The 27,023-nt window shown below is 42.2% G+C and overlaps 1 protein-coding gene across 1 annotated transcript; it reads left to right on the plus strand.

Annotated features, from left to right (window-relative positions):
* The first annotated feature begins 5,452 nt into the window (after positions 1–5,452).
* Positions 5,453–25,969, plus strand: LOC133118003 (CD209 antigen-like). Its single transcript, XM_061227594.1, has 9 exons — positions 5,453–5,579; positions 6,098–6,172; positions 7,365–7,787; positions 7,971–8,206; positions 9,179–9,288; positions 10,482–10,613; positions 15,149–15,240; positions 24,905–25,059; positions 25,856–25,969. The coding sequence occupies exons 1-9, from the start codon at positions 5,459–5,461 to the stop codon at positions 25,967–25,969; spliced, it is 1,458 nt and encodes a 485-aa protein (XP_061083578.1). The 5' UTR covers positions 5,453–5,458.
* Positions 25,970–27,023: the final 1,054 nt, after the last annotated feature.

Here is a 27,023-nt window from a genome sequence, read left to right on the forward strand (position 1 = left end):
GCTGAAAAACATTACCACTTAAGCCCACTACATAAAACTTGGCAGACCAAAAAAAAACTAAATAATGTCTGACTCTGACACCGATACAGTTAAGGCACAACTGACCGTTCTTCTTGTGAAGTGCTGCATGATTGGTTAATATAATATGCTCTGTCTATTACGTAGCCCTATGTTCTAAAACCAGTGCAAAACAGCCCACTTGAGACGAGACCTGGCATGGTCAGTTTCCGACAAGCTGACCAGAGCCTTTACTGTCTAAAGCTGGACAGCATACACATCACTCAGACATTCTTTTCTTTCTTTCTTTCTTTCTTTCTTTCTTTCTGTCTGGTCTGGAGTCGGCTGTTTGATGTAGACTGGGGCTTTAGGCGAATAAAACATGCACCACTTAATTCAAAATGTCGTGAATTATGCTTAGCTGCAGTTGTACGTGTACATGAGACTAAAGCTGTCATTTGGTCTCGACAGTGAGATACCATGAGTCCTGCCCAGCAGGCTGGAAGTCATTCTCCTCCAAGTGTTACTTCTTCAGTGCACAGAGGAGGACCTGGGGTGAGAGCGAGACGCACTGCAGAGATCTGGGAGCCGACCTGGCCATTATCGAGAGTGCGGACGAACAGGTGGGATACAGTGAATAAATGAACAAGAATAAGAATGGACACCATTCCAGAAAAAAAACCACGCCAGTGTTTTTTGCGCTGTGAAAGGATACATGAAACAGCGGAACAAGAACGAAGGCATTTTGGAGCCTGTTTGGAGGTCGCCCCCCTCGGTTGGAGGGCTCTGTGATCTCTGTGCCTGATACCCTGGTGGCGTATCGTGTATTTATCTCGTAAGTCTCCTGTACTGTCAGCGGATTGGGGAAGGCAGAGTCCTTGGTGAATCTGTTAGTTCCTGGCTTCCATAGTAACTAAAGAAGTGTACATGGGTGTTGGACTTCGCCCCTCTCAGTGGAGAGCCACCCAAACTCCTGATTGCTGGGGTTCTGTGTCTGAAGACCCCCGTCGCTGAAAAAAACTGAAAAAAAAAGGCTAATCTGAATTGAATTGAATAAGTTTTATTGCCATTTGCATGGGTGCAATACAGTACAGGTACATTGGAATTCTTGTGCGTTCTCTTCCAGTCAGGCAAGTAAAAAATACACATAAATAATAAATAATAAAAGTGAGGCTAGTGCAAGTAAAAACAGTGCTGATGTACATACAAAACAATACAATACAATACAATCCTATATAAGACAAGAGTAAGTAAAAATAAAAAATAAAAAATAAATCAATAAAAAGGAGACATTTCTTCTTGCACTAAAAACACTTTTACAAAAAATTAAGCGAGCAAATAACAAACAGCAGGGAAACTCGACCTCACATCCTACTGACAGAGCAGGACACTTATTCCGAGTCATTTTGTTTGGCTACGTACCGGGGAGTCTATCTTGTTTTCCCCTTCCTCCGCTGGGGTGTATCTCTTGTCTCTAGCGATGCCACCCAGAAAATATGAGTGGTTATCTCACGTCTTGTGGGTAACTTTTAGAACTCTGACCCTGCTCCCGTACAGAATAAGACAATAATCAAGACATAGGACAAGTCTTCACGATTGAACACTCACCATTACATATAAAATAGATGACATTTTCTGTCTGTGTTCAGCAATTCATCAACCAGAATGCAAAAGGGGGACATCACTGGATTGGCCTAGCAGACTCGTATGGAACCTTTGTCTGGGTGGATGGAACCAGTCTGAAACAAGCGTGAGACACAAAGACACACGCACACACACACACACACGCGCACACGCGCACGCACGCACGCACGCACGCACGCACGCACGCACGCACGCACACATTGTCAAGAAATCATGAATATAAACTTAATTTATATTTAAAAACTGCAGCTATACTGTATGGTCATGTTTCAATCATGTCCCAAGCAACTGTATATTAGAAACTCTATTAAGTAGACAATAACGCTATATTCTTTTCTTTTCTTTTTTTAAGCAAATGCATTGTTATATTTTTATTTAATATATTCTATGGATGTCTTTTCACATATTCCAGCACATAGCAGTACGTCAGATGGGACCCTGAATCATGCAGTGAACAGTGCAAATGTAATCTCCCATAGAGAGGGGTCTTCAGGGCTAAAACCACTGAATGATTATTCAGCGTCTGTCTCATCGACTCCCTCTGCTTCTCACCCAGGTTCTGGAAGCCCGGATCACCAGGTATGAACAGAATAAACGAACACTGCGTACTTACTGGTCCTGGTGAGGAGTTATGGGTCGACACCCTGTGCAAGAAATCCTGGATGTGCATCTGTGAGAGAAATCAAGCTTTGGCAAAACAAGACTAATTTGTCATATCAATAAAGCATTTTTAGCTTTTAAAACAACATAAAGAATAATACATGCTTTAATATTGATTACGGCAATCCTTTGTTTGCATGCCTGCACCGTCTCCCCGTTTCAAAACTGCAAATTGTACAAAATTCCACAGCTAGGCCATTGACCAGGAGGAGAAAGCCTTTTTCCCACACCACCCCAATACTGGCTTCTCTACACTAGTAGCCTGTTGCTTTTAGAATCAAATGTTATTGATTACATACCAGGCTTTACTTGAGCTGGGACCCAAATACACTCGGTATTATTCGGTATTTATTAGACTTCATTTTTAGACTTCTGCTGCTGTAGCCTATCCACTTAGATGTTTGACATGTTGTGAGTTAAGAGATGCTGTTCTGCATACCGCTGCTGAAATGTGTAGCTATTTGCGTTAAACGCTTAAACTGATTTGTAACCGGTTACAAAAAATTGATAACCGATATATTTTTTTCTGAAGGTGAAATTCTAACCTCAGTTTAAAAGAAATGCCCGTTCATCACCCGTCGTATTATTGCAGTGCGACTAGCTTAAGTAGTTCGAGCAAGCAATCGAGGGGTTTAAAATGCAAACACCATAGGGAATTGAAGACAACAGTATTAGAGTTATCAAATAATTTCTGTAGCTGTTGTTTGACTGATGGCTTATTGTAACGTTGTGCCTTTTTTTTAAGGTTCACAGAAGATCAGTGTTTATTCGTTGACACGCAAATTGAAACTACCTGAACTGAACGTAGCTTTCCACAATGCTGTATCTACATAAAAATAAACAAAGCAATACATCATTGCACAAATGTTGCACAAGATATTACAATACGCTGTTTACATTCAATCCACACGCCTTAGTCGTACAAGCAAGCAATTTGCGGCCATTTCAGAACGCAACGTTCGGAGTGTTCAGAACGCAAACACCGAATGGAATTGAATGCTACATTACCTGTAGTTGTGAAATAATTTCTGTGTTTTAAATATGTACCTGTTAGTTGATTTATGCCTTATCCTATGGTGTTTCGTCATCCGTGTTTATTCGTTGACGCGAATTGACTCAACTACCGGCAAACCGAACTTCGCTTTCCACTCTGCGCAATCTACATACAAATAAATGAAGTAAAACATTATCATTAGCCTATTTTTCAATCGGATATTGAAAGCGAACATTCCCTGCTTTCAGCGAAAAATGAACACGTTAATCTCACCACCACGATTGTCCCACGCCACATAAAATGCATTGGCATATAAAATTCAAGTTTACCGTTCTGAAATTGTGCAGACCTGCATTGGCATGAAAGTAAAATCATTAGACAAGCCGCCTGTAGTAAAACAATACAATATCAATCAAATATTTCGTGACAACGGAATTTTGAGTGCACTACCCCGTCTGTAACAAAGTTGTTAACAGCAGCATATTCACAGCTTTCATGACAATCAGGCAGAAGCCATAGAGAACAGGGATGAACACGTGAGGAATTATAATTTTAATTGATGCATTTTTAAAAATGACACATGATCGACCAGCATTAGCCTGGACGTAAACTACAGGGATTTAACTACAGATTTCTGCGACTGTGAGGTTACACCGCAGATTTTTTGGAAATACTGATTTTACGATTATCTGGCTTACAATTTAGACATTTAATTACTGAAGTTTGAAAATACAATGAAATTTATCAGTAATCAAGTAAAAAGAATTTTAAAAAATGGGACGGTTGATGAATACATTAACTGAAGCTCCTAACCCATATCTGCATGATTTTATGAATAGCACTGCTGGCACACAACTGGCTGATTAGATAATTGCATGAATAAGTAGCTGTACAGGTGTTCCTAATAAAGTGCTCAGTGAGTGTATATTGCGATTGTATTTGCCGTTTGTTCTCATTTATTGCTACTTTTACTGTATCCCGTGTTGTTGTTGTTGTTTTTTTTAAACCATTTTCTTTCATTTCTTCTGTAAATCACCTTGTGCTGCTCTGTGCTTGAAAGGTGCTATACGAATAATAAAAAATGAAAATGATGATTATTATTATTTTTTTAAATATTATTATGGGCCTTTGGAGTTTGTTTATCTAAGGTCTCAATGGGTTAAAATGTCTTTGTCTAACTACTCTTACATGTCTTTGTCCAGCTAGTTTCACAGTGATATGAGGGAGCATCATGCCATTCGTACAGAATTCTGTGGCCCCTGTCCTCAGATTGTCTAATGAATCTGAAATAAGCCAGGGTCAATTTCACTGTGTTCACAATTATTTTACAATTATGTTCAGATGTTTAAAATCATACACTACCTCAAATTTCTCCACTTGAGAAAATTCAGTTTCCAAATCTACCAAATCTTTTATACACACAAACAAACATGTAACCAGTTAAGAAGCGAGATTTGTTCAGTGTGTGTACCATAGCAGCTGAGAGCTTCTGTGTAGCCTGCATGCCATTCACATACTGTACAGTATAAACTAAACAAAACTCTCTCTCCTGCCCCCTGTCCCAGCCATGGCGCACTCTCTCTCCTGCCCCCTGCCCCAGCCGTGGGGCACTCTCTCTCCTGCCCCCTGTCCCAGCAGTGGGGCACTCTCTCTCCTGCCCCTTGTCCCAGCCTCATTAAGAGTATAAATATGTGTACAAGGTATCAGTTCCGGTACAGAATACTGTGTCTCTGGTAGAAGGATCTCCTTATCTATGCGGCGTCCTAGCTGTTCTGCAAGTGGACACAAACTCAAACTCAAAGCATTACCACACTGCCACCCAAACGATGCTGACGTGCGTCTCAATGTGCATGTCAAACCGAATCAGAAGTAAACGGTGAATGGTAAATATGAAGGCATTTATATAGCGCTTTTATCCAAAGCGCTGTACAATTGATGCTTCTCATTCACCCATTCATACACACACACACACCAACGGCGACTGGCTGTCGTGCAAGGTACCAACCAGCTCGCCAGGAGTATTTGGGGGTTTGTTGTTTTGCTCAGGTAAACCGTGACTTGTCAAGGCCAGTTCCTCTTTCAGCTATAACACCTCAGACAGCAGGGACATGGCACGAGGGACACGTATAAAAAGGTCAGGCAGACCGTCAGCAGCAGTCCGAAATGGCGGCATCGACGACGATCATTCCCGAGGGCACATACGCAAATCTGGACTCTCCTGACCACCATGTGTACAGCACAGTGAATCCGACTACCCAGAAGAACTCGGGTCCAAGGAAAACAGGTAAGGTAATTCACCTGTCCGGTGCATAATGACAGTTGTTGATGTCATCTTTAAATGTGAAAGTCTACCTCAGACTGAATTTTCTTCAGCGGTTGGACATATTGGATCAGTGTCAGGTGTAGCAGCAGTGCATATGGAGAGCACATTGTGACACATTTGGGCTCTCATTCCAGTGCACCATGTCTCATGGAGTCTAGGGGCAGTGTGCACAAACTATCATATTATTATTGTTTTCACCAGTTACATGAGACTACAGTGAAATGTTTGACATTCGACACAAAAATAAATATCTTAATAAAAATAGGTTTTACCATTTATTTTATTGTTGTTTTTATTATTGAACTGTATTATCAGTTAACATTGTCCTATCTTTTTAATTATTTGCAATTTCTCTGATCCTAGTGCTATATTTTACATATGAAAGGTGCCATATGATTAATGTTTCTTCTTTTTATTATCTTTATTATTAATATTATTATTATTAGTTGTTTCACGCTGGTTAATGCTCGTCACTGCAGGAAAAAGGCTGGCAGTGGCTCTGGGGCTGCTGTGTGTCATCTTACTGACTGCCACCATCACCCTGTGTGTCCTCTGTGAGTATGATACAGAGTGTGTGTGTGTGTGTGTGAGTGTGTGGATGTGTGTGTGAGTGTGTGTGTGTGTGTGTGTGTGTGTGTGTGTGTGTGTGTGTGTGGTGTGTGGTGTGTGGTGTGTGTGTGTGTGTGAGTGTTTTCCTCTGAGTACATCAACACCAAAAACAATAATTATAATGAAGCACTGCATACTTCAGTTTCTGTCCAATTTGTGTCGATCACTGTTTTTACGTGAAACATAAAGTGATATACAAATTGTTTATAAATGTGATCCTTGAGTTTGTTGCAAGCAAGCATTTTGACAGCCATTTGAAGTGAGTGTGACGTTTGTGTCACAGTGAGCTTAGTAAAATATCATATATTTTATAAAACCCAAAGTTTTTTGGGTTTTATAAAAACCCAACAACACAGCTCAGGCGGTAAGAGCAGTCGTCTGGCAGTCGGAGGGTTGCCGGTTCGATCCCCCTCCCGGGCTGTGTCGAGGTGTCCCTGAGCAAGACACCTAACCCCCAAATGCTCCTGACGAGCTGGTCGGGGCCTTGCATGGCAGCCAATCGCGGTCGGTGTGTGAATCTGTGTATGAATGAGTGAATGGAGAAGCATCAATTGTACAGCACTTTGGATAAAGGCGCTATATAAATGCCAACCATTTACCATGTACCATTTTTTGTGTAGGGTAAGCACTTTCAGTCACTTAAAAAGACAGATATTCAATTCAACGCTTCAAACAGACCGAACCTAAAGCAAATAAAGCATACTTAACCAGAGAATCATCCAACTTCCTGTTTTAGTGAGAAAGGAGGGGGGAATCCAAGAAGAACCAAATACAAACCACTAACCACTACAGAATAACAGAGGAAAAACACTTCTTTCCAAAACTTAACTCGGTCTGAAACGCAAGTGATTGAATCTGGGGGAAAAAAATCTTCATTCTATACAATTTATTTCCCAAAAACAAGTTGACTGTCAAAGTGTTTGAGTATTTACACTGGGCGTTAAGTGATTGGATGTGTGACGAGATAACTAAATGATGCTACATGAGGTCTAAGGGTACAGAAGTTATGGGTCTGTGGCCATTTGAGCTTTTTCTGTGGGAAACCCTGGACCGTGCCATACTGATGCATAGTTAGGGGGCATGGCATGACTGAAATCTGCCATCCTAATATACCTTCCCCTCATGTGTTTGTCTTAGACATGACAGCTTTGGATGGGCTCAAGGCCCAAAATGGTACATGCTGTTATGAAAAAGACCAACGACAGAAAGAATACAATAGGCTATCTACTGCGAAAGACCAGCTACAGAATGACTACAACAGCCTATCTACTGTGAAAGACCGGCTACAGAATGACTACAACAGCCTATGTACTGCGAAAGACCAGCTACACAATGACTACAACAGCCTATGTACTGCGAAAGACCAGCTACAGAATGACTACAACAGCCTATGTACTGCGAAAGACCAGCTACACAATGACTACAACAGCCTATGTACTGCGAAAGACCAGCTACAGAATGACTACAACAGCCTATGTACTGCGAAAGACCAGCTACAGAATGACTACAACAGCCTATCTACTGCGAAAGACCAGCTACAGAAAGACTACGACAACCTGAGTAAGTACAAGTACAAACTTTACAGAAACTGCACTGCAGTGCCAGGGAGTACTAGGGTAAAGCCAGATCTTTTTTTATTTTGACATAAAAAAAAAATATATATATTTATATATACATGTTCATTTTATAAGCAACTGTGCATCCACAGTACATTAGGCCAAAACTGTTGATCTGTCTTCACAGTGAGACAGTGCAGGCCTACTCCACCCAGTTCATCCTGTCCAGAGAGCTGGAAGTCATTCTCCTCCAAGTGTTACCTCTTCACACAGACCAAGCAGAAATGGGACGATTGTCGCACTTACTGCAAAGAACAGGGAGCTGACCTGGTCACACAGATGCAGAAAAGCTGGAACGACAATCACAAATACTGCAAAGAACAGGGAGCTGACCTGGTCATTATCAATAATGAAGATGAACAGGTAAGAAATAAATGAGAAAATACTAAAATTGTGTTTCATGTTGAGAGTTGTGGTGCGTTTCATGTTGTTGCGCAGTGTCTGAAAGATCCAGAATGCTTTAGTGCGGGCAGTGAGCAGTGACAGCTTAAGTGTTATGGAAGGAAAACCTGTGATGCTATTATACCCCCTAGCTGTGTCAATATCCACAATATACCACAGGTTCGAGTTCCATAACGGTTTCACACAACAGTTACCAGTTCAAAATTTCACAAAAGAAAGAGAGGACAAACTTTAAATGAATGTATTTTTAATGGAACTATGTTTTATGGTAAATGTATTCTTCTGCTGAACAGTAGGCTAGTTTACTGGTTGCGAAGCAACGGTACTGCTAACGTTAGATAGCAATTATGCATCCCCACTGCACAATAGTTAAGCAACGTAAGCTAGCAATAATGTATCCCCGCTGGACTAGCTAAGCAACGGGATTGCTAACGTTAGCTAGCAATAACATATCCTCACTCAACGTTAGTACCTTCAATAGTGGAGTGGGGATACATTATTGCTAGCTAACGTTCATTCACAATACCGTTGCTTAGCAACCAATAAACTACTCTTCAGCGAAAGAATACATTTACCATAAAACATAGTTCCATTAAAAATACATGAATTGAATGTCTGTCTTGTCTTTCGTGAAATTATAAACGTGGTAGCCGTTGTATAAAAGCGTTATGGAACTTAAGCCTGTGGTATGTAGTGGATATTGGCACAGCTAGGGGGGTGTAACGGCACTCTGCTTCGTGTCGTGCCTAACCACCCCGCTAGCTGTGCCAATATCCACGAGAAACCACGAGCTCTCGTTCCATAACGCTTAACTACCTGCCACAAAATATTGAGCTTAAACATAAAAAAAATAATACATGAAGACATACTGAAGAACATGAAGACGATTCAGCATTATGGATCAAATAGATACCATTCTGTGTTTGTGTTCAGAACTTCACCAACCAAAATGCAGTAGAAGGAGAGTACTGGATTGGCCTACATGACCCAGACCCAAACAAGAGCTGCTTCCGCTGGGTGGACGGGACCCGTCCGCAGACAACGTGAGACATCACACACACACACACACTCGCACTATGTTTTATGGTAAATGTATTCTTCTGCTGAACAGAAGCTGATTGGTTGCTAAGCAACGGTATTGCGAACGTTAGCCACGAGCAATAATGCATCCCCACTGCATTAACGTTAGCAAAGCAATGCTATTGCAATAATGTCTCTCCACTGCATTAACGTTAGCTAGCTTGCAAGTTTAGATTACACCAGACGACACTGACACGCAAGTAATTTGTCTTTGTTGAAGACATTTATCAGGACACTGCCAGATAACGGGCAGTTATTGAAATAATAGCGTTTTGGTATGAGTCATAATTTGTTCACCGGGGTTTGGTGGTCTTGCTGGTGTTTCAATCCGAGGATGTTGCCTTAGTAGTTTTGTTCTTGCTCCTTTCCAGATCCCAGAGAATGTCAAAAGACACTTTAAAACCAATTATTTTGTTTTACTTTGGTAGGCTACTAGCGGCTTGATGATAACATTAAGTTACGTTCATTTTGGTTACAAAGTGGATAACGGTGCTCTACAAACATGAAGTAATATTAAAAGATGTGTGAACATTCCATTTAGCCGTGCGTATATTGTGGATATTGGCCAGGCTGGAATGCGAACTGACCAAGAGAGAGAGTTGTATAAATATACTTTCAAACATATTAAAAACTAAAGCAGACTATGTACATGACTTAACCACAAGGTCGGTGGTTCAATCCCCGGTGTGGCCACAATAAGATCCGCACAGCCGTTGGGCCCTTGAGCAAGGCCCTTAACCCTGCATTGCACTAGGGGGGGATTGTCTCCTGCTTAGTCTAATCAACTGTACGTCACTCTGGATAAGAACATCTGCCAAAATGCCATTTATGTAATGTAACATACATTGGCTCAGGTGGTAAGAGTGGTCGTCTGGCAGTCGGAGGGCTGCAGGTTCGATCCCGCCCTGGTTGTGCCAATCGGCATTGGTGTGTGTGTGAGTGTGTGTGAATGAGATCAATTGTGCAGTGCTTTGGACAAAGGCGCCATATAAATGCAGACCATTTACCATGTAACATATTCCAGCACATAGCAGTACGTCAGATGGGACCCTGAATCATGCAGTGAACAGTGCAAATGTAATCTCCCCTTCAGGGCTAAAACCACTGAATGATTATTCAGCGTCTGTCTCATCGACTCCCTCTGCTTCTCACCCAGGTTCTGGAAGCCCGGAGCACCAGATGAGCAGAGAAATCATGAGGAATGTGTATTCACTGGACCTGGTGCGTTGTCCTGGGGCAGCACGCATTGCTACCAACCCAGGAGGTGCATCTGTGAGAGAAAGCCCTAGTTCATCTGGAACTAGAAATGATAAAGAAAAATCAACAGTTTGTACCTTTATAATCATTAAATATTAGTGAACTGATCGATTAACAAATGGTCAATTTAAATTCAGTGCTCCAAATAATACGAAATTAACTCTTGTGTGATTGAGTTTTCAATCAAATAAACAAATAAACAAACAAACAAACAAACAAAAGTGACCAAACTTAACTATCCAAATACTGCTTACCTAGCCAACTAGAAATACCGAAACACTACGTAAATCGCGAAGACAACAATTAAGGTTCACAGGGAGGTAGGGAGGGATGGGGAGAGGTGCTGCTTGAAGATGTGCATCTTCAGTTTGCGCTTGAAGGTGGGGAGAGATTCTACAGTTCTGACCTCAACGGGGAGTTCATTCCACCACCGTGGAGCCAGAACAGATAGTAGTCGTGAGCATGAGGTGGAGGTTCGGAGAGGGGGAGGTGCCAAGCGGCCTGTGGAGGCTGAACGAAGAGGTCTGGCAGGGGTGTAGGGTCTGATGATTTTTTGTAGGTAAGCTGGGGAAGACCCCTTAACTGCTTGGAAGGCTAGCACCAATGTTTTGAATTTGATGCGAGCCATGACAGGCAGCCAGTGGAGGGAAGTAAGCAGGGGGGTGACGTGTGAGTATTTGGGAAGGTTGAAGACCAGACGAGCTGCTGCATTCTGGATAAGTTGGAGGGGTCTGATGGCGGACGCTGGGAGGCCAGCCAAGGGAATTGCAGTAGTCCAGGCGGGACAGAACCATCGCTTGGACCAGGAGCTGGGTCAAGTAGGGGGTGAGAAAGGGGCGGATTCTCAGTATGTTGTATAGGAAGAACCTGCATGACCGGGTTCAATCCAGTCCAGGGCTGTGCCACAGATGCCCGTTGCTGACAGGGCAGGCAGGAGTGATCCACTGTGTCGAAGGCAGCAGAGAGATCTAACAGAATGAGGACAGAGGAGAGGGAGGCTGCTCATGCGGCATGGAGCGACTCACTGATGGAGAGGAGCCCGGTCTCTGCCGAGTGGCCCGATCTGAAGCCAGACTGATGGGGGGTCTAGCAGGTTGTTGTTGTTAGAAAAGAAAGAAGTTGAGTAGAAGCAGCTCGTTCTATGGTTTTAGAAAGAAAAGGAAGAAGAGATACCGGGCGGTAGTTCTGGATGATGGAGGGATCCAGGGTAGGCTTTTTTAGCAATGGAGTGATGTGGGCCCTCTTGAAGGATGCTGGAAAACAGCCGGAAGACAAGGAGGAGTTGACAAGGGAGGTGACAAATGGGAGAATGTCTGGTGTGATAGTCTGGAGAAGAGAAGAGGGGATAGGGTCAAGGGCACAGGTTGTAGGGCGGTGGGAGAGCAGGAGTTGAGAAACATCAGAGTCTGTAAGGGGGGAGAAAGTGGAAAAGGAAGGGATGGGCCTAGAGGGGGGGAAGGGCACAGTAAGGGGGGCGGTGGTTGTAAAGGATCTGCGGATGACTGTGACCTTCTCATCGAAAAAGTCAGAAAAGTCATCAGCAGCGAAGGAGGACTGAGGTGGAGGAGGCGGTGCATTGAGGAGAGAGGAGAAAATGGAGAACAGTTTCCGGGGGTTAGAAGCGGAGTTCTGAATTTGTGTCTGATGTTGTTGACTGGCCAAGTCAATCACCTGACCTCAATCCATCTGAACATGCATTTAACATTCAGAAGACCAGCCTGAAGGCAAATAGCCCCCAAAACAAGCAGGAGCTGCAGTACAGGCCTGGTAGAGCATGACCAGGGAAGATACCCAGCGTCTGGTAATGTCATTAACTGCAAAGGATTTGCAATGAAATATTGAATATGATGACTTTATTTCAGTTTCTGTTCATTTTTCCAATTACGTTTGGTCCCCTAAAATGGAGGGGGGGGGGCATGTATAAAAAGGGCTGTAATTCCTACGTGGTTCCCAAATATGGATCCTCAAATTAAAGCTGAAAGTCTGCACTTAGTAACCACATAGTGATTGTTTTATTCAACTGTTTGTTTTGTGAAGTACAGACTGAAAACACAAAAAAAGTGTGAGGGTTGCAGGGTATTGACCTTTTGGCCAGTCAACTTTGACCAGTTCTTATTTATTGCTGCTTTTACTGTATCCCCTGTGTTGTAATTTTTAAATAAAATCTATTATTAATATTGCAAAAAACATGCAACCAGTTTTTTTTCATTTTCTGTTGAGATGTAAGAGAGATTTGTTCAGTGTGTGTACCATAGCAGCTGAGCACTTCTGTGCAGCCTTCATGTACACAAATAACTGCATTCAGCAGAAATCTGACAAGTAATACCAGGAGGACAGACACCTGGAAGGTCATTCTCATACTGTCCAGTATAAACTGAATAATAATGGACCTAGAATTGACCCCTGTGGGACTTCATATTTTAAGTATCCTGACATTGAATTTCAGACTCATACACACCATTTCCTGTTCCATAAATAAGACTTTATACATTTGATAGTACCTGGGTACAAAGTCCAAAAGTGATATTTCAGTAAATACAACATTGTGATTGACTGCATCATATGCTTTCAATATATCTGACACCCTCCGTACCTCCGCGCAAAATTATGTTATGTATGTTAAATTATCATCTTAACATACAGTATATAATTTTCCAGTAAACCGTCCGTGTAATGAAAGTGTGCGTGCGTGTGTGTGTGTGTGTGCATGCGTGTGAGGGACCAATAGAGAGATTACATTACATTATATTACATTAGTTTTTCCAAATCCAAAGTGACTTAGTTGATTTGACTAAACAAGAGACAATCCCCCTTGGTGCAATGTGGGGTTAAGGGCCTTGCTCAAGGGTCCAACTGCTGTGTGGATCTTATCGTGGCTACACTTGCACCCTAGTCATGCCCCTTAGCCCCTTCAGGCTGCAGCATAGTGTGTCTGAAATGCTAATGGTACAATTCAGTTTAAGACTAAGCTTGCAAGCTTGTTTCATCTCTTGAAGAAAGAATGTAAAAAAAAAAAAAAATTTAAGGTATGATATGTGGATAGCCTTCTGTGCATTCTCAAAGAAAAGATGCCTGTTTGCATCATATAAAGTCATTTAAGTTTCATTTAAATTTTGAAATTGATATTGTAATAAAAAAAAAAAATTTCTATTCCTGTTTATTTTTATATAATGATTTTTTTATTTGGTAATGACCAAAATTTGAAATGCAAATTGTAATGTAATGGTTGGGTAATGTTATAGCTGATTGTAGTGGAACAGCAATAAAACCCTACAACCATACACTATAAACATGTTTATTCTTTGTTAATAATTAATCTCATTCAGACCAATAATGTCCAATAAAGTTAATCTTATAATGGATAATTTTGTATAATGGTCAAAAAAAAAATGTTCTGGCTGCAAGGCTCAGAATTTTGGTTGTTAAAAAATACATTTGGCAGGTGAATATGGCCCCTTTTAACTTAAAACAATGCACAATCATAGTTTTGAAATGAATGATTTGAATTTAGGTCGTCTGCCACATTATGACCCAGAGCACACAGTAACGTCCCCACCCGGTCCTAGTAGATCATTTTAACTGTGTGGTCTAGGCTAGGCCGGATGGTCGTAGGCAGTTCTAGATCGTACAAGCTCTGCTGCAATAGAAGTTTTAGTGCAACAGATTTATTAACGGTGCTCTGTGCAAAAATAATGATTTACCATGGCACTAATTCCAGCCACTGTTTACTGATAAAATGCATCCTGTGAGTTTTCATACACAAATAAAAAAAACACTGACAGCCCATGGTGACCTAGAAAAGGTATGAATATGAATTGTCTTATCTGGGGTGGCAGAAGGGCTGGAGTCCTACCTGGGACTACAATTTCTGGCAGTAGTTGTGTTCCAACTTTGCAACATGACATTGCCAATGACATCAGCTAGCAAGTATGTAACCGCAGCCTACATGGGCTTCTATGTGTGTTAGGCAGCCAGGCCTTCTGTTAAGCACCTTTGGCAAGCAAACCGATAATAATAAGTAAAGACTCAACGGGAGAAGTAGCTTTGTGCCTTCAACAAACAAACTGATAATAACTAGATAAAGTGTTCCAGAACAAAACATGTGTTTGTCAAAGGCATAAAAGGTATATTTCAAATAGTATATCAATATGTAAGTAGGTTATAATATGCACTGAGTTGTAGGACTGAAAGTGCTTGTAGCTTGTTCTGTTTAGTGGAGAACAGAAATGTTCAAAACTAAAGTATTTGGCAGGCCTAATACCGCTGAAGGAATTGGAAGCTGGTCACACAGTCTTTCATTTCATTGGATATGTGAAACACTGTCACGAGAGTTTTGTATGCAAGTAGTCAGGGACATAATTTCAAAGGGCTGTAATTCCTCCACGATTTACTCCATATGGATGTACTGACAACAGCCTCAGATGAAAGTAGACTGTCAGCATTGCACATTCATGTCAAGCGCACCATGTAGGAATCAACAGAAAAATGTGTCGCTGTCCAAACACTTGCGCACGTACAGTGAGGTCCGTGTCGCGTCTTTGTCTCTCAGAGATCCCTGGTATGCAGTGCAGTCAGCCTCCAGGCGTTGGCCGCGGTCTGTCACGCCGGCTGCTACCTGAAGCCAATGGTGCTCACCGACCTCATGCACCCTCCCAAAGGTGAGTCCGGAACCTTCCGTTCTCTCGCCCTCTGTTACCGACAGCGCCCTGCTCACCTAATATGAAGTGTATTAGTTGCTTAAACGGGCATGTCACATTACATTACATTATTGGCATTTGGCAGACGCTCTTATCCAGAGCGACGTACAGTTGATTAGACTAAGCAGGAGACAATCCTCCCCTGGAGCAATGCAGGGTTAATTAAAGGCCTTGCTTAAGGGCCCAATGGCTGTGCGAATTATTCAGAGTATAACAATTTAAGTTTTAATAATTGTGTTTATTTCATTGGTTTTGTGAGAAGAATTCAAGGAATACACAATACTTCCATTTAGTATATCCCGACTCTTTATTAATGAAAATAATAAGTTGCATATTATGATTTATTTTGTAACTCATTTTATGTATCTTTTTTTCTCCTAGGATACGCACTGCCAAGTATATCCCCTTTGGCTGTAAGCTGCTGGTTCACAGAAAGTCGTGCACGTCCAAAGTTGTGCAGAAGTCTGACCACACTAAAGAATGTGTGTAAACAGCGCTCTCTGTTTAACACTGGATGCCCTGATTTTTCCCTGATGGCCATTATCTAATGGCCAATCAACACCCAGAAAATTCATCAAGTCACACTCTTTTTTTCTCTCTTTCTCTGTTTTTCTATCAGCTGCTTCCTTGTAATCCTGGTAAACTTTTAGATTTATTTCCATTCTGACATGAAAATGGCATGGACATTCTTACAATGGCTTACATTTCAAATCAAATGAAATTACATTCAAGGTAAATTAATTTGTTGAAGGGGAATTGTAGTGTCTAAACCTTCCTATTATGTTAAGAGTTTTTGACCACTTTTATGTTTGAGGTTAAATTGACCCCAACAGCTTAAATAAATGCTAAATTATTGCAACAGAAAAATGTTGACACTTTCTTATTGTCTCCCAAATTACTAGCCTTTTATCCATAAATATGAAAAATCTGTGTGAAACCTCTCTTTATAGAGCCTCGGGTACAGGAAGTGAACGTTTGGCACCTGTGTGGGAAAGTGCCACCAGAATCACCCCAAAAGAAATCTGAGATAAAAATAAAAATGGTTGTATATTTGCTGACATTTCATACAGTTACGGAGGGTCAAAATAAGCCCATACAACACATGCAATGCTGGTACAGGAATTCTGAAAACAAATCAATAAAATTATTTTTGCATATTTACAAAATATAACCTTAATAAAATCATACAAGTTGAGAAAACAGGTTAACTGGTTTTTAAGAGATGGCAAACAGTGAATGGGGTCAAATTGACCCCAAACATAATAGGAGGGTTAAATAATGTGAAGAACACTTGGCGGTTTTGTTGTGCAGGTCCTTGGTAGCCCTGGTTAGCCAGAGGAATGTACCATGGAAAGAGAGGTTGGCTGTCTGCTGCAAAACATTCTGTTCTGGCTGGCCTGGGACCTTTATTTCACTTCAGACCCAAACGTGATTATTTTGGTCTTATCATTGTGGATACTTTATGCACCAACTCCAATAAGGACTGTTGACATATACTATAGGAGGAGAGGAAAAGGCCAGTCACTGTTTTTGCGAAAAATTGATATGCGGATAAAAGGAAGAGGAGGGAACACACGTGTATCTTCATCACAGCAGCAGGAGAGACGGGGGTTTACTAAACTGCTGGTGACAATTATTATTATGGTCTGGATCATTGCCTGGATTAAATTACTGACTAACTGCACTCTTCCCAGTCTTGTGTTTTATGTTCATTTGCACATCGCCGCTCCGTTTGTTACATTACATGTTATTTGGTTGATGCTCTTATCCAAAGCGACTTACAGTTGATTAGACTAAGCAGGAGACAATCCTCTCCTGGAGCAATGCAGGGTTAAGGGCCTTGTTCCCCGGGGATCGAGCCACTGACCTTGCGGGTCCCAGTCACCTTAACCGCTGTAACTGCCCCACAAATCAGTTTATTTTCTTACTTATTTAATTTTGGTTCCTACCTGTTTAGTTAAGGTGAGGTTCATTATCATTGTTTCCATACTTTTTGGAGACGCACCACTAAGCAGAAGCATATCAAGGAAGCAACACGGACTGTCTCCACACTCAAAGAGAATTTAAGTGATAACACAAGTCCTGTAAGGAGTTAAATGTAAACAAGGGAAGACGGGGACAGAAGATGAAGACAAGATAAAGCCCCTTATGGTAGTGCAGCCTACGAGGTATGTTATTGATGTGTTCGCGAAATTTGTACTAAGATAAGCTAGGCTAAAGCCGTCCATTCATGTGTGTGTATGTGATTGTTTGTTTTCTATTCTCTTCAGTTCTCACGGGTTGGGTCGGAGCTGTAATAAACCCTGTGTTTTAAAACGATCTCGGGCCTCATTGTTCACTACCTAGAGGAGCTACAGTGAGAACTCGACTGCCTCGCGTGATTAGCCGAGAAGAGAGTCGCTAGAGTCCGGTGGTGCACGGGAAGGATGAAGCTTCTCCACGTCGCAGGTGCATCATTATCCTCGTCCACGCAACAGCCGCGGGATAGTTAAATTGCCACTCGTGTGAATTATGTAAAGAAGAGACTTTGAGTGCCTTGTATGAGACTGAAACATTTTTTCATATCCGAGTTGTTGTTGTTTACTTACCGATCATTGTTGAAATCCGTGACGTTCATTCATTGAGATTGTGTTTGCCGAGAGTTACACTGTAAAATTTATGTTGAAACAAATGGTGGTTAAATTAACATGGAACTGCAACACAGTACTGTAAAGGTACATTGCTAGTGTTTTATGCATTTGTAACTTTCCTGTGCAAGAGTTAGCACCTTTCTTTGCTCAATTATCACTAATGTAACCAGATCATAAGCCACATTATTGAACTAAGGGAATAACCAGTTATAAGTTAAAACCAGAGTGGTAACTGAGCTGTGTTAAAGATATTTGACCAATAATTTGGTAACTAAAGCTAAAGGTAGCATTAAATCCAAAGTTAACTTGAGTAATCCAAGTAAAATGTCAGACATAGAATCTTTCCTTGAGAGTGACAGAGAAGATGATGGTGGTGAAGACTTAAAGCAGCCAAAGAGTCAAACACACATCCACAAGCAACTGAAGGCATCAAAGCTGATGACCACGCTTCTTCGACAGAGCTACAAGGAAGCCAAAGAGCTCGCAAGTTAACGGAAAAGGGCCAAGAATTGCACAAAGAGCAAGTAAAAAGGGTTCAACACCGTTTCATCAAGAACTATGAGAAGTGGAAGGCTATCATTAAGGATGCAAAAGGAACTGTGAGTGGAGAGTGTACGAACAGCCTGTTGCATGAACACATCACCAAGGTCAGCAACGCTGCAAGGAACCTGAAGGACGTTTATGAAGAGTTGAGGCGCATTGACATTCCAGACCCCGACACACGTCGCAGAATAGACACCTGCGAAGCAGTAACAAGGAAATTAATTAAAATAGCTAGAAGCTATCTGCACACAGAAGGTGATGAAGATCAAGGGTTCGGAAAACAAGAGAAAGGGGAGGGAGATAAGGAATCTATCTTCAGATCTGCAGCATCAGATAGAACAAGTCTCTCATCTCACCGCATCAAGTCTTCCAAGCCCTCTTCGGTTCATTCTCGAAGCAACTCAAGGGTCACATCCAGACGTTCAAGCCAGTACTCTGCTCTAAGACAGGAAGCTGCTGCCGAAATCGCTGCCAATGAAGCTGCATTACAGGTACTGCTAGAGAAAGAACATCATATCGAAGAACTCGAGCAACTGGAGGCTGAAAATGCAGAGAGGCAAAGGGTGCTAGAAGCCAAGCGCAGAGAAGTGGAACGATTAGAGACAGTAAAGAAGTTAAAGGCAGCCAAGGCACAACAGCAAGTGTATGAGCAGAGTGAATGTTCTGATGATGAAATACATGAGCTTCTCCATCAACATGTTATAGAAGAAAGGGAAGAAATTAAAGGGGAAAGTAACCTGCCACAGCATTATCCTCCATCACCAGCTACAACACTGCTACGGCAAGAAGATAGTACAGCAGCTCTTGTAAGAGTGTTCGCTGAGTCCATCAATGCTAGTCGCATCCCTATACCTGAACCAACAATATTCAACGGTGACCCACTCAGATTTAATGACTGGAAAGTTTCCTTTCAGACACTCATTGACAGAAAGAATATACCAGGTGAAGAAAAGATTACCTGCAAAAGTATGTGAGTGGCACAGCCAAGAAAGCCATAGACAGCTACTTCATGCTAGGCACAGAATCAGCCTACCGCACAGCATGGACTGTGCTAGAAGAGAGATGTCCTCACCCAAAGAGGAGTCTTGTCCACTGTTGCCTCAGTATTTGACCCGCTCGGATTTGTGGCACCATTCATCCTGGTGGGGAAAAAGGATTGTTCAGCAGATGTGTCGCGACAAGCTCAGCTGGGATGACGCCTTACCTGACGACCTGCGACCTCTGTGGGAATCCTGGATCCTTGACCTAAAAAACCTAGCTGGTGTGAAGATCCAGAGGTGCTATGTTCCACCAAACTTCAAGGTTCAGCACTATGAATTGCACCACTTCTCCGACGCCAGTACGTCAGGATACGGAGAGTGTTCATATCTCAGGCTGATCAGTACATCAGGTGAAGTGCACTGTACTCTAGTCATGGGGAGGTCTACAAAGGTGACCACCATACCGAGACTGGAGCTGTCAGCGGCTGTAGTGGCTGTCCGTGTCAGTGACATGCTCAAAGGAGAGCTTGAAGTGGAATGCACACAGGAAGTCTTCTGGACAGATTCAAAGATTGTACTGGGCTTCATCAGTAACGAGGCCAGAAGATTTCATGTGTTCGTAGCTAATCGTGTAGAGCGTATCAAACGGAGTACAGAGTCTGCTCAATGGAGGTACGTGACCTCAGAAGAGAATCCAACGGATCATGCCTCTAGAGGTCTTTCAGCTGACCAGTTGCTAACATCTAATTGGTTCACAGGCCCAGACCTGCTGTGGCAGAAGGAGCTACCGAGCAGGGATGCCAAGGTGGGAGAGATTCCAAGTAGTGACCCAGAGCTCAAGAAGGCCCATGTGCATGACATACAGGCAAAGGAGATGAAGTCACTGTTGGATCACTTACACAAGTTCTCTGATTGGTCAAGACTGGTGAAGGCCATTGCTAGATTAAAGCGCCTTGCTAAGGAAGTCAAAGGCCTGAAGCCACGGTCCTGTGAAGCCGCCAGCCTAGAAGAAAGGAGAGAAGCACAGTTAACCATAATCAAAATGGTTCAGGAAGCAACTCTCTCTCAAGAAATCCAGTATCTCCGGCAACATAAGGAGATACAACACAAGTCCAAGTTGCACAGATTAAATCCATTCCTGGATGACAAAGGTATCATCAGAGTCGGAGGCCGCTTGAGTCATGCTGCCTTACATCCACATGTAAAGCATCCAGCGGTTCTTCCAAGAAATAGTCACATCTCATCGTTGCTGGTCAAGCACTATCATGAAAGGGTGCACCAGCAAGGCAGGGGAATGACCACAAATGAGCTCCGTTCCAACGGCATATGGATCCTTGGGTGCAGCAGCCTAGTCTCATCCCACATTAATAAGTGCACCAAGTGCAGGAAATTCAGAAGAGGCTTGGAACAGCAAAGGATGGCCGATCTTCCTGTGGACAGAACAGAAGCAACACCTCCATTCACCTACTGTGGCATAGATTGTCTCGGTCCATTTTACATCAAAGAAGGGAGGAGAGAGTTGAAGAAGTATGGACTGATACTTACCTGCATGTGCTCCAGGGCAATACACATCGAAATGCTCGACGACCTGACCTCTGATGCCTTTATTAATGCCCTGCGCTCTTTCATTTCCATTCGTGGAGCAGTACGGCTGTTAAGATGAGATCAGGGGACAAACTTTGTTGGGGCAAGACGGGAGTTTGTGGAAGCACTGAAACGGAGCAAGATGAACTTAAGGAGAGAGGATATGAGTTCATCTTTAATACTCCAGCTTCAAGCCACATGGGTGGAATTTGGGAAAGACAGATCCGCACCATCAGAAATGTGTTGATGTCAATCCTCGAACAGTCAGCCAAGCAGCTTGACTCCTCATCTCTTCGAACGTTCCTGTACGAGGTCATGGCAGTGAACTGATGAGTGGAGTCCAAAGCCATGTTTTCTATCTATATTTTTATGTTAACATCGCCATTGTTTTCTATCTATATTGTTATGGTAACATTGCCGTTGTTTTCTATCTATATTGTTATGTTAACATTGCTGTTGTCTTGTGCCGTTTCTGCGAGTGGGATTTCACGGAGCCACTGTTGCATGTTTCCTTTTGATATTTCTTAGATTACATACGGCTGACTGATATTTGATGTTTGTTTTGTTTTGATTGTTTCACATCACTTAGTATCTTTAGGAAAGATTACAAATAATAATTATCATAATAATTATTATTCATTTATTTAAGTTATTCATATTCTTCTTCTTCTTCTTCTTCTTCATGTGATTTCTGTTTTTAGTGAAGTGCATCAACAGGAGATTCTGACTTCTCATATGTCTTCTCAAATGTATTCAAACCTCGGTGATGCCCCACCCAAAACTTAATCATCTATTGCAAATAGCTCACGCCTCGTGTTTATCAGCAGATAGCGTGTGAGCCTATATAAAGCCTTCTCCATCAGCCCTGACTACATATCCTGCTTCTGCAATCTCACAATCACTCCCATCGCCATGGTAAGTGTGAGACTCTCCACGTTTCTCCCATTCAATGTTTCCATGAAGAACTTAGATTATGGGTTACATTGCTGAAATGTATTTAGCAGGTTTGGATATATATGGTAACTGCATGCAAAAGATTTGCAATACAATATCCGACAAAACTGTATTATGTATTGTTATTGTTTTGTTAATGTTTTAGATCACTTTGCCGATATGCGTCACAGGTATTTGCAGCGAAATATTTGAGACTTACGCAAAACAATTTCGGAAGTTAAATGTCTCTTAAAAGGAAGTGATATAGTTGATTTATTGGAACGGGTCTTTCACAGTTGCAACACAAACTAGGTGACATCAGCTTGTATTAACAGAACATAACCAACATTACTGACTGGGTGTTAGGCTGCATGGCCGTCGTGTGGCAGGGGATGGGATTGGCGAACTACACTTCAGCATACCTTATGTTATGTTATGTGACCAAATATTCCAGGTGCTATAGCTAGGAACTAACAGTGTATATATTTTTGTAAATAGTTTGTCATGCGTGCTGGTAATATTTATTGTTTGTTAATTAATGGATTTTAATGGATTGTACAGCAAGTGCAAGTAAACATGTGGCTCTTTGCTATCAGAGGGTTATGAAAAATGTCCAAAGAAATTAGTATAATGTTCTCATACCATGGGTGAAACTATTTTAGAAAATAAATGATGTCGCTTATACTGTGTTTTACGGAGAAGGTCTCTGTTGTATTCACTGCTGACTATGTGTGTATGTGTGTGAATGTGTGTGAATGTGTGTGTATGTGTGTGTATGTGTGTGTATGTGTGTGTATGTGTGTGAATGTGTGTGAATGTGTGTGTATGTGTGCGTGAATGTGTGTATGTGTGTGTGTGTGTGTGTGTGTGTGTGTGTGTGTGTGTCTCAGAGACTCCTTTGCAGTGCAGTCGCTGTTCTGGCCTTGGCCTCGATCTGTAACGTGAGCTGCAGCTTCCTGCCCCTTCCTCAAGGTGAGTCTGGAACCTTCCTCTGGCTCTCTCACGCCCTCCGCTACTAACCCTGCCTGGACATCAGCCCAGAGTCAGTGCGGACAGGACTGGGTGGGTTTGTGGATATTCTGTGGATATTCTGACTAATGTGAAATAATAAAATAAATGGTCTCATGTAACTGGTGAAAACAATAATAATATGATCGTATGTGCACACTGCCCCTGGACTCCATGAGACATGGTGCACTGGAATGAGAGCCCAAATGTGTCACAATGTGCTCTCCATATGCACTGCTGCTACACCTGACACTGATCCAATATGTCCAACCGCTGAAGAAAATTCAGTCTGAGGTGTTTTCAGTCACCTAAAAAGACCCTGAAATATTCAATTCAACGCTTCAAACAGACCGAAACTAAACCAAATAAAGCATACCTAAACAGAGAATCATCCAACTTCCTGTTTTAGTGAGAAAGGAGGGGGGAATCCAAGAAGAACCAAATACAAACCACTAACCACTACAGAATAACAGAGGAAAAACACTTCTTTCCAAAACTTAACTTTAAGTTTAAAACTCAAGTGATTGAATCTGGGGGGAAAAAATCTTCATTCTATACAATTTTTTTCCCAAAAACAAGTTGACTGTCAAAGTGTTTGAGTATTTACACTGGGCGTTAAGTGATTGGATGTGTGACGAGATAACTAAATGATGCTACATGAGGTCTAAGGGTACAGAAGTTATGGGTCTGTGGCCATTTGAGCTTTTTCTGTGGGAAACCCTGGAACGTGCCATACTGCTGGATAGTTAGGGGGCATGGTATGACTGAAGTCTGCCATCCTAATATACCTTCCCCTCATGTGTTTGTCTTAGACATGACAGCTTTGGATGGGCTCAAGGCCCAAAATGGTTAATGCTGTTATGACAAAGACCAACTACAGAAAGAATACGACAACCTATCTACTGAGAAGGATGAACTCCAGAAAAAATACGACAACCTATCTCCTGAGAAAGACCAACTCCAGAAAGACTACGACAACCTGAGTAAGAGCAAGTACCAACTTTACAGTAACTGCACTGCAGTGCTAGTGAGCACTAGACCAAAGGCAGATATGCCAGGAGACACAGAGGGGACCTTTCTCCCCTAACCATCAAGGGAGAGGAAGTGGAGAGGGTCTCCTGCTTTAAGTTCTTGGGGACCCACATCACCGACGACCTCAAATGGACAGCCAACTCCACGGCACTGGTAAAAAAGGCCCAACAGCGGCTCTATTTTTTAAGGACACTCAAGAAAACCAACTTGTCTGCTGAGCTGCTCAAGGCCTTTTACCACTGCTCTATCGAGAGCATTTTAACTCATTGCATCACAGCATGGTATGCACACTGCACAGAAACGGAAAGGAAATCCCTGCAGAGAGTCATTAACACTTCGCAGAAAATCATCGGACTTCCCCTGCCCACACTGGATGACATCTTCAGGTCACGCTGCCTCCGCAGAGCTAGCAGCATCCTGAAAGATGGAACCCACCCCTCTCATCACCTCGTCTCTCTGCTGCCATCTGGAAGGCGATACAGGGCCTTCAAAGCCCGCACCTCCAGGCTGCAGAACAGCTTCTTTCCAAGAGCCATCACTGAACTAAATAAACACTCTGCATCATTTATTTATATATATTTATTTTAATAATTGTGGGACGTGCAATATTTTCTACTGCTCGAATGTTCTTCTATGCTGCTTTTAAACTCGGGTGCGTGAGTGTGTAATGTGTGTAGTGTGTGGGTGCATGAATGTGTAGTGTGTGTAGCGTGTGTATGCATGTATCGTTTTAGGTGCTGCACACCAAATCTCGTTGTATTGTTTTTGTGCAATGACAATAAAGCTTTCTGATTCTGATTCTGATTTCTGCATGTTTTTTTGTTTTGAATTTCTTTTCAAAATATGTCAATTATTTCATGAAAAAAAACTGCGTCTGCAGTCCATTATGCCAAAACTGTTGATCTGTCTTCACAGTGACAGGCTGCAAGCCATCCTGTCCAGAGAGCTGGAAGTCATTCCCCTCCAAGTGTTACCTCTTCACACAGACGCAGAAAAGCTGGAGTGACTGTCGTACACACTGTAAGGGACAGGGAGCTGACCTGGTCATTATCAATACTGAAGATCAACAGGTAAGATACTGTGAATGAAATATGGGTGGATGATGATGATAATAATAATAAAAATAATACATTTGTAGAATGCTTTTCTGTCATGGTGGACAACATGCTTTACACTAAAAAAAAGTATCCACAAAATAACTCAAAATTAATAAAGCCATTAAACATGGAATGAAACAGGTAAGTAGAAATGGAAATAAAATAGAAAACATTTGTGTGAGTCTGGTGTGGTGTGGTTCATGTTGTTGTAACTGAAAGATCCAGAATGCATCAGTGTGGGCTGTGTGCGTTTCTGACAGTGAGCAGTGGGGGTCACTCTGAATTAAAGGTACAATAGGTAAGATTTTAGTAAGACCTTTACAAGACCTTCCTATCATTGAAAAAGGCTCACTGTTGCTCACTGTTGCTCAATGCTGACTCGCCCTCTGCCTGTGTTTATAGTCCTTAAATTCCGGTTTCAAAATATACAGTTGACAGACTGACACATTTTATAGCTGTAAAATAATCCAAGCTCATTGGTTGAAATTTTTTTCGAATTGCCACAGCCAATGGCGTGGAAGTGCTTCAAAGTCAGCACATTCACAGAGAAGGGGAGGAATTGTTTGTTGCTGCAATTCCTCTCCTGACCATAAGAAGTTAGAAAATACCTATTGTACCTTTAACCCTTTACTGCAACAAAGAGACTCTGTTTTGCACAAGATACCAAGCTTAAACATAAAAAAATAACACAATGAGACATACTGTAGAACAACATGAAGACCATTCAGCATTATAGATCAAATAGATACCATTCTCTGTCTGTGTTCAGAACTTCATCAACCAAAATGCAGTAGAAGGAGAGTACTGGATTGGCCTATACGACCCAGACCCAAACAAGAGCTTCTTCCGCTGGGTGGACGGGACCCGTCCGCAGAAAATGTGAGACATCTCACACACACACACTCACACACTTGTGCACACACACACACACACACACACACACAAACTATTGTATGTCTTTTAACATACATTGGCTCAAGTAGTAAGAGCAGTCATCAGGTAGTCAGAGGGCTGCCGGTTCAAACCCACCCTGGGTGTGTCAAAGTCTCCCTGAGCAAGTCACCTAACCTCTAATTGCACCAGACAAGCTGTTTGGTGCCTTGCATGGCAGCCTATCGGCATTGGTGTGTGTGTGTGTGTGTGTGTGTGTGTGTGTGTGTGTGTGTGTGTGTGTGTGTGTGTGAATGAGAGCCATCAATTGTACAGTGCTGTGGATAAAGGCGCAATATAAATGCAGAGCATGTAACATGGTTGGAATTTATATAGCACCTTTATCCAAAGCGCTGTACAATTGATGCTTCTCATTCACCCATTCATACACACACTCACACACTGACGGCGATTGGCTGCCGACCAGCTCGTCAGGAGCATTTTAGGTGTCTTGCTCAGGGACACTTCGACACAGCCCGGGCTGGGGATCGAACCGGCAGCCCTCCGACTGCCAGACGACTGCTCTTACTGCCTGTCACCCCTGCAGCATGCAGTATGTCTGATGGGACCCTGAATCATGCAGTGAACAGTGCAAATGTAATCTCCCATAGAGAGGGGTCTTCAGGGCTAAAACCACTGAATGATTATTCAGCGTCTGTCTCATAGACTTCCTCTGCTTCTCACCCAGGTGCTGGAAGCCCGGAGCACCAGATGAGCAGAGAAATCATGAGGAATGTGTATTCACTGGACCTGGTGCGTTGTTATGGGGGAGCACGCATTGCTACCAACCCAGGAGGTGCATCTGTGAGAGAAAGCCCTAGTTCATCTGAAACTAGAAATAAGAAAGAAATCAACAGTTTGTACCTTTATAATCATTAAATATTAGTGAAGTGATCGATTAACAAATCGCCAATTTAAATGCAGTGCTCCAAATAATACGAAAATAACTCTTGGGTTATTGTGTTTTCTGAATAATCGGATTTACCCGTTCTATTCGTTATTTTCTA

Source organism: Conger conger, chromosome 18 (assembly GCF_963514075.1).
Source record: "Conger conger chromosome 18, fConCon1.1, whole genome shotgun sequence".
NCBI lineage: Eukaryota > Metazoa > Chordata > Actinopteri > Anguilliformes > Congridae > Conger > Conger conger.

Bases quoted from the DNA above. Each gene is read 5' to 3' on its own strand.
- LOC133118003 (XM_061227594.1), top strand. From the start codon at position 5,459: ATGGCGGCATCGACGACGATCATTCCCGAGGGCACATACGCAAATCTG. The intron at 8,207-9,178 runs GTAAGAAATAAA...GTTTGTGTTCAG, and splicing joins TCAATAATGAAGATGAACAG to AACTTCACCAACCAAAATGC. The intron at 15,241-24,904 runs GTGAGTCCGGAA...CTGTCTTCACAG, and splicing joins CCTCATGCACCCTCCCAAAG to TGACAGGCTGCAAGCCATCC.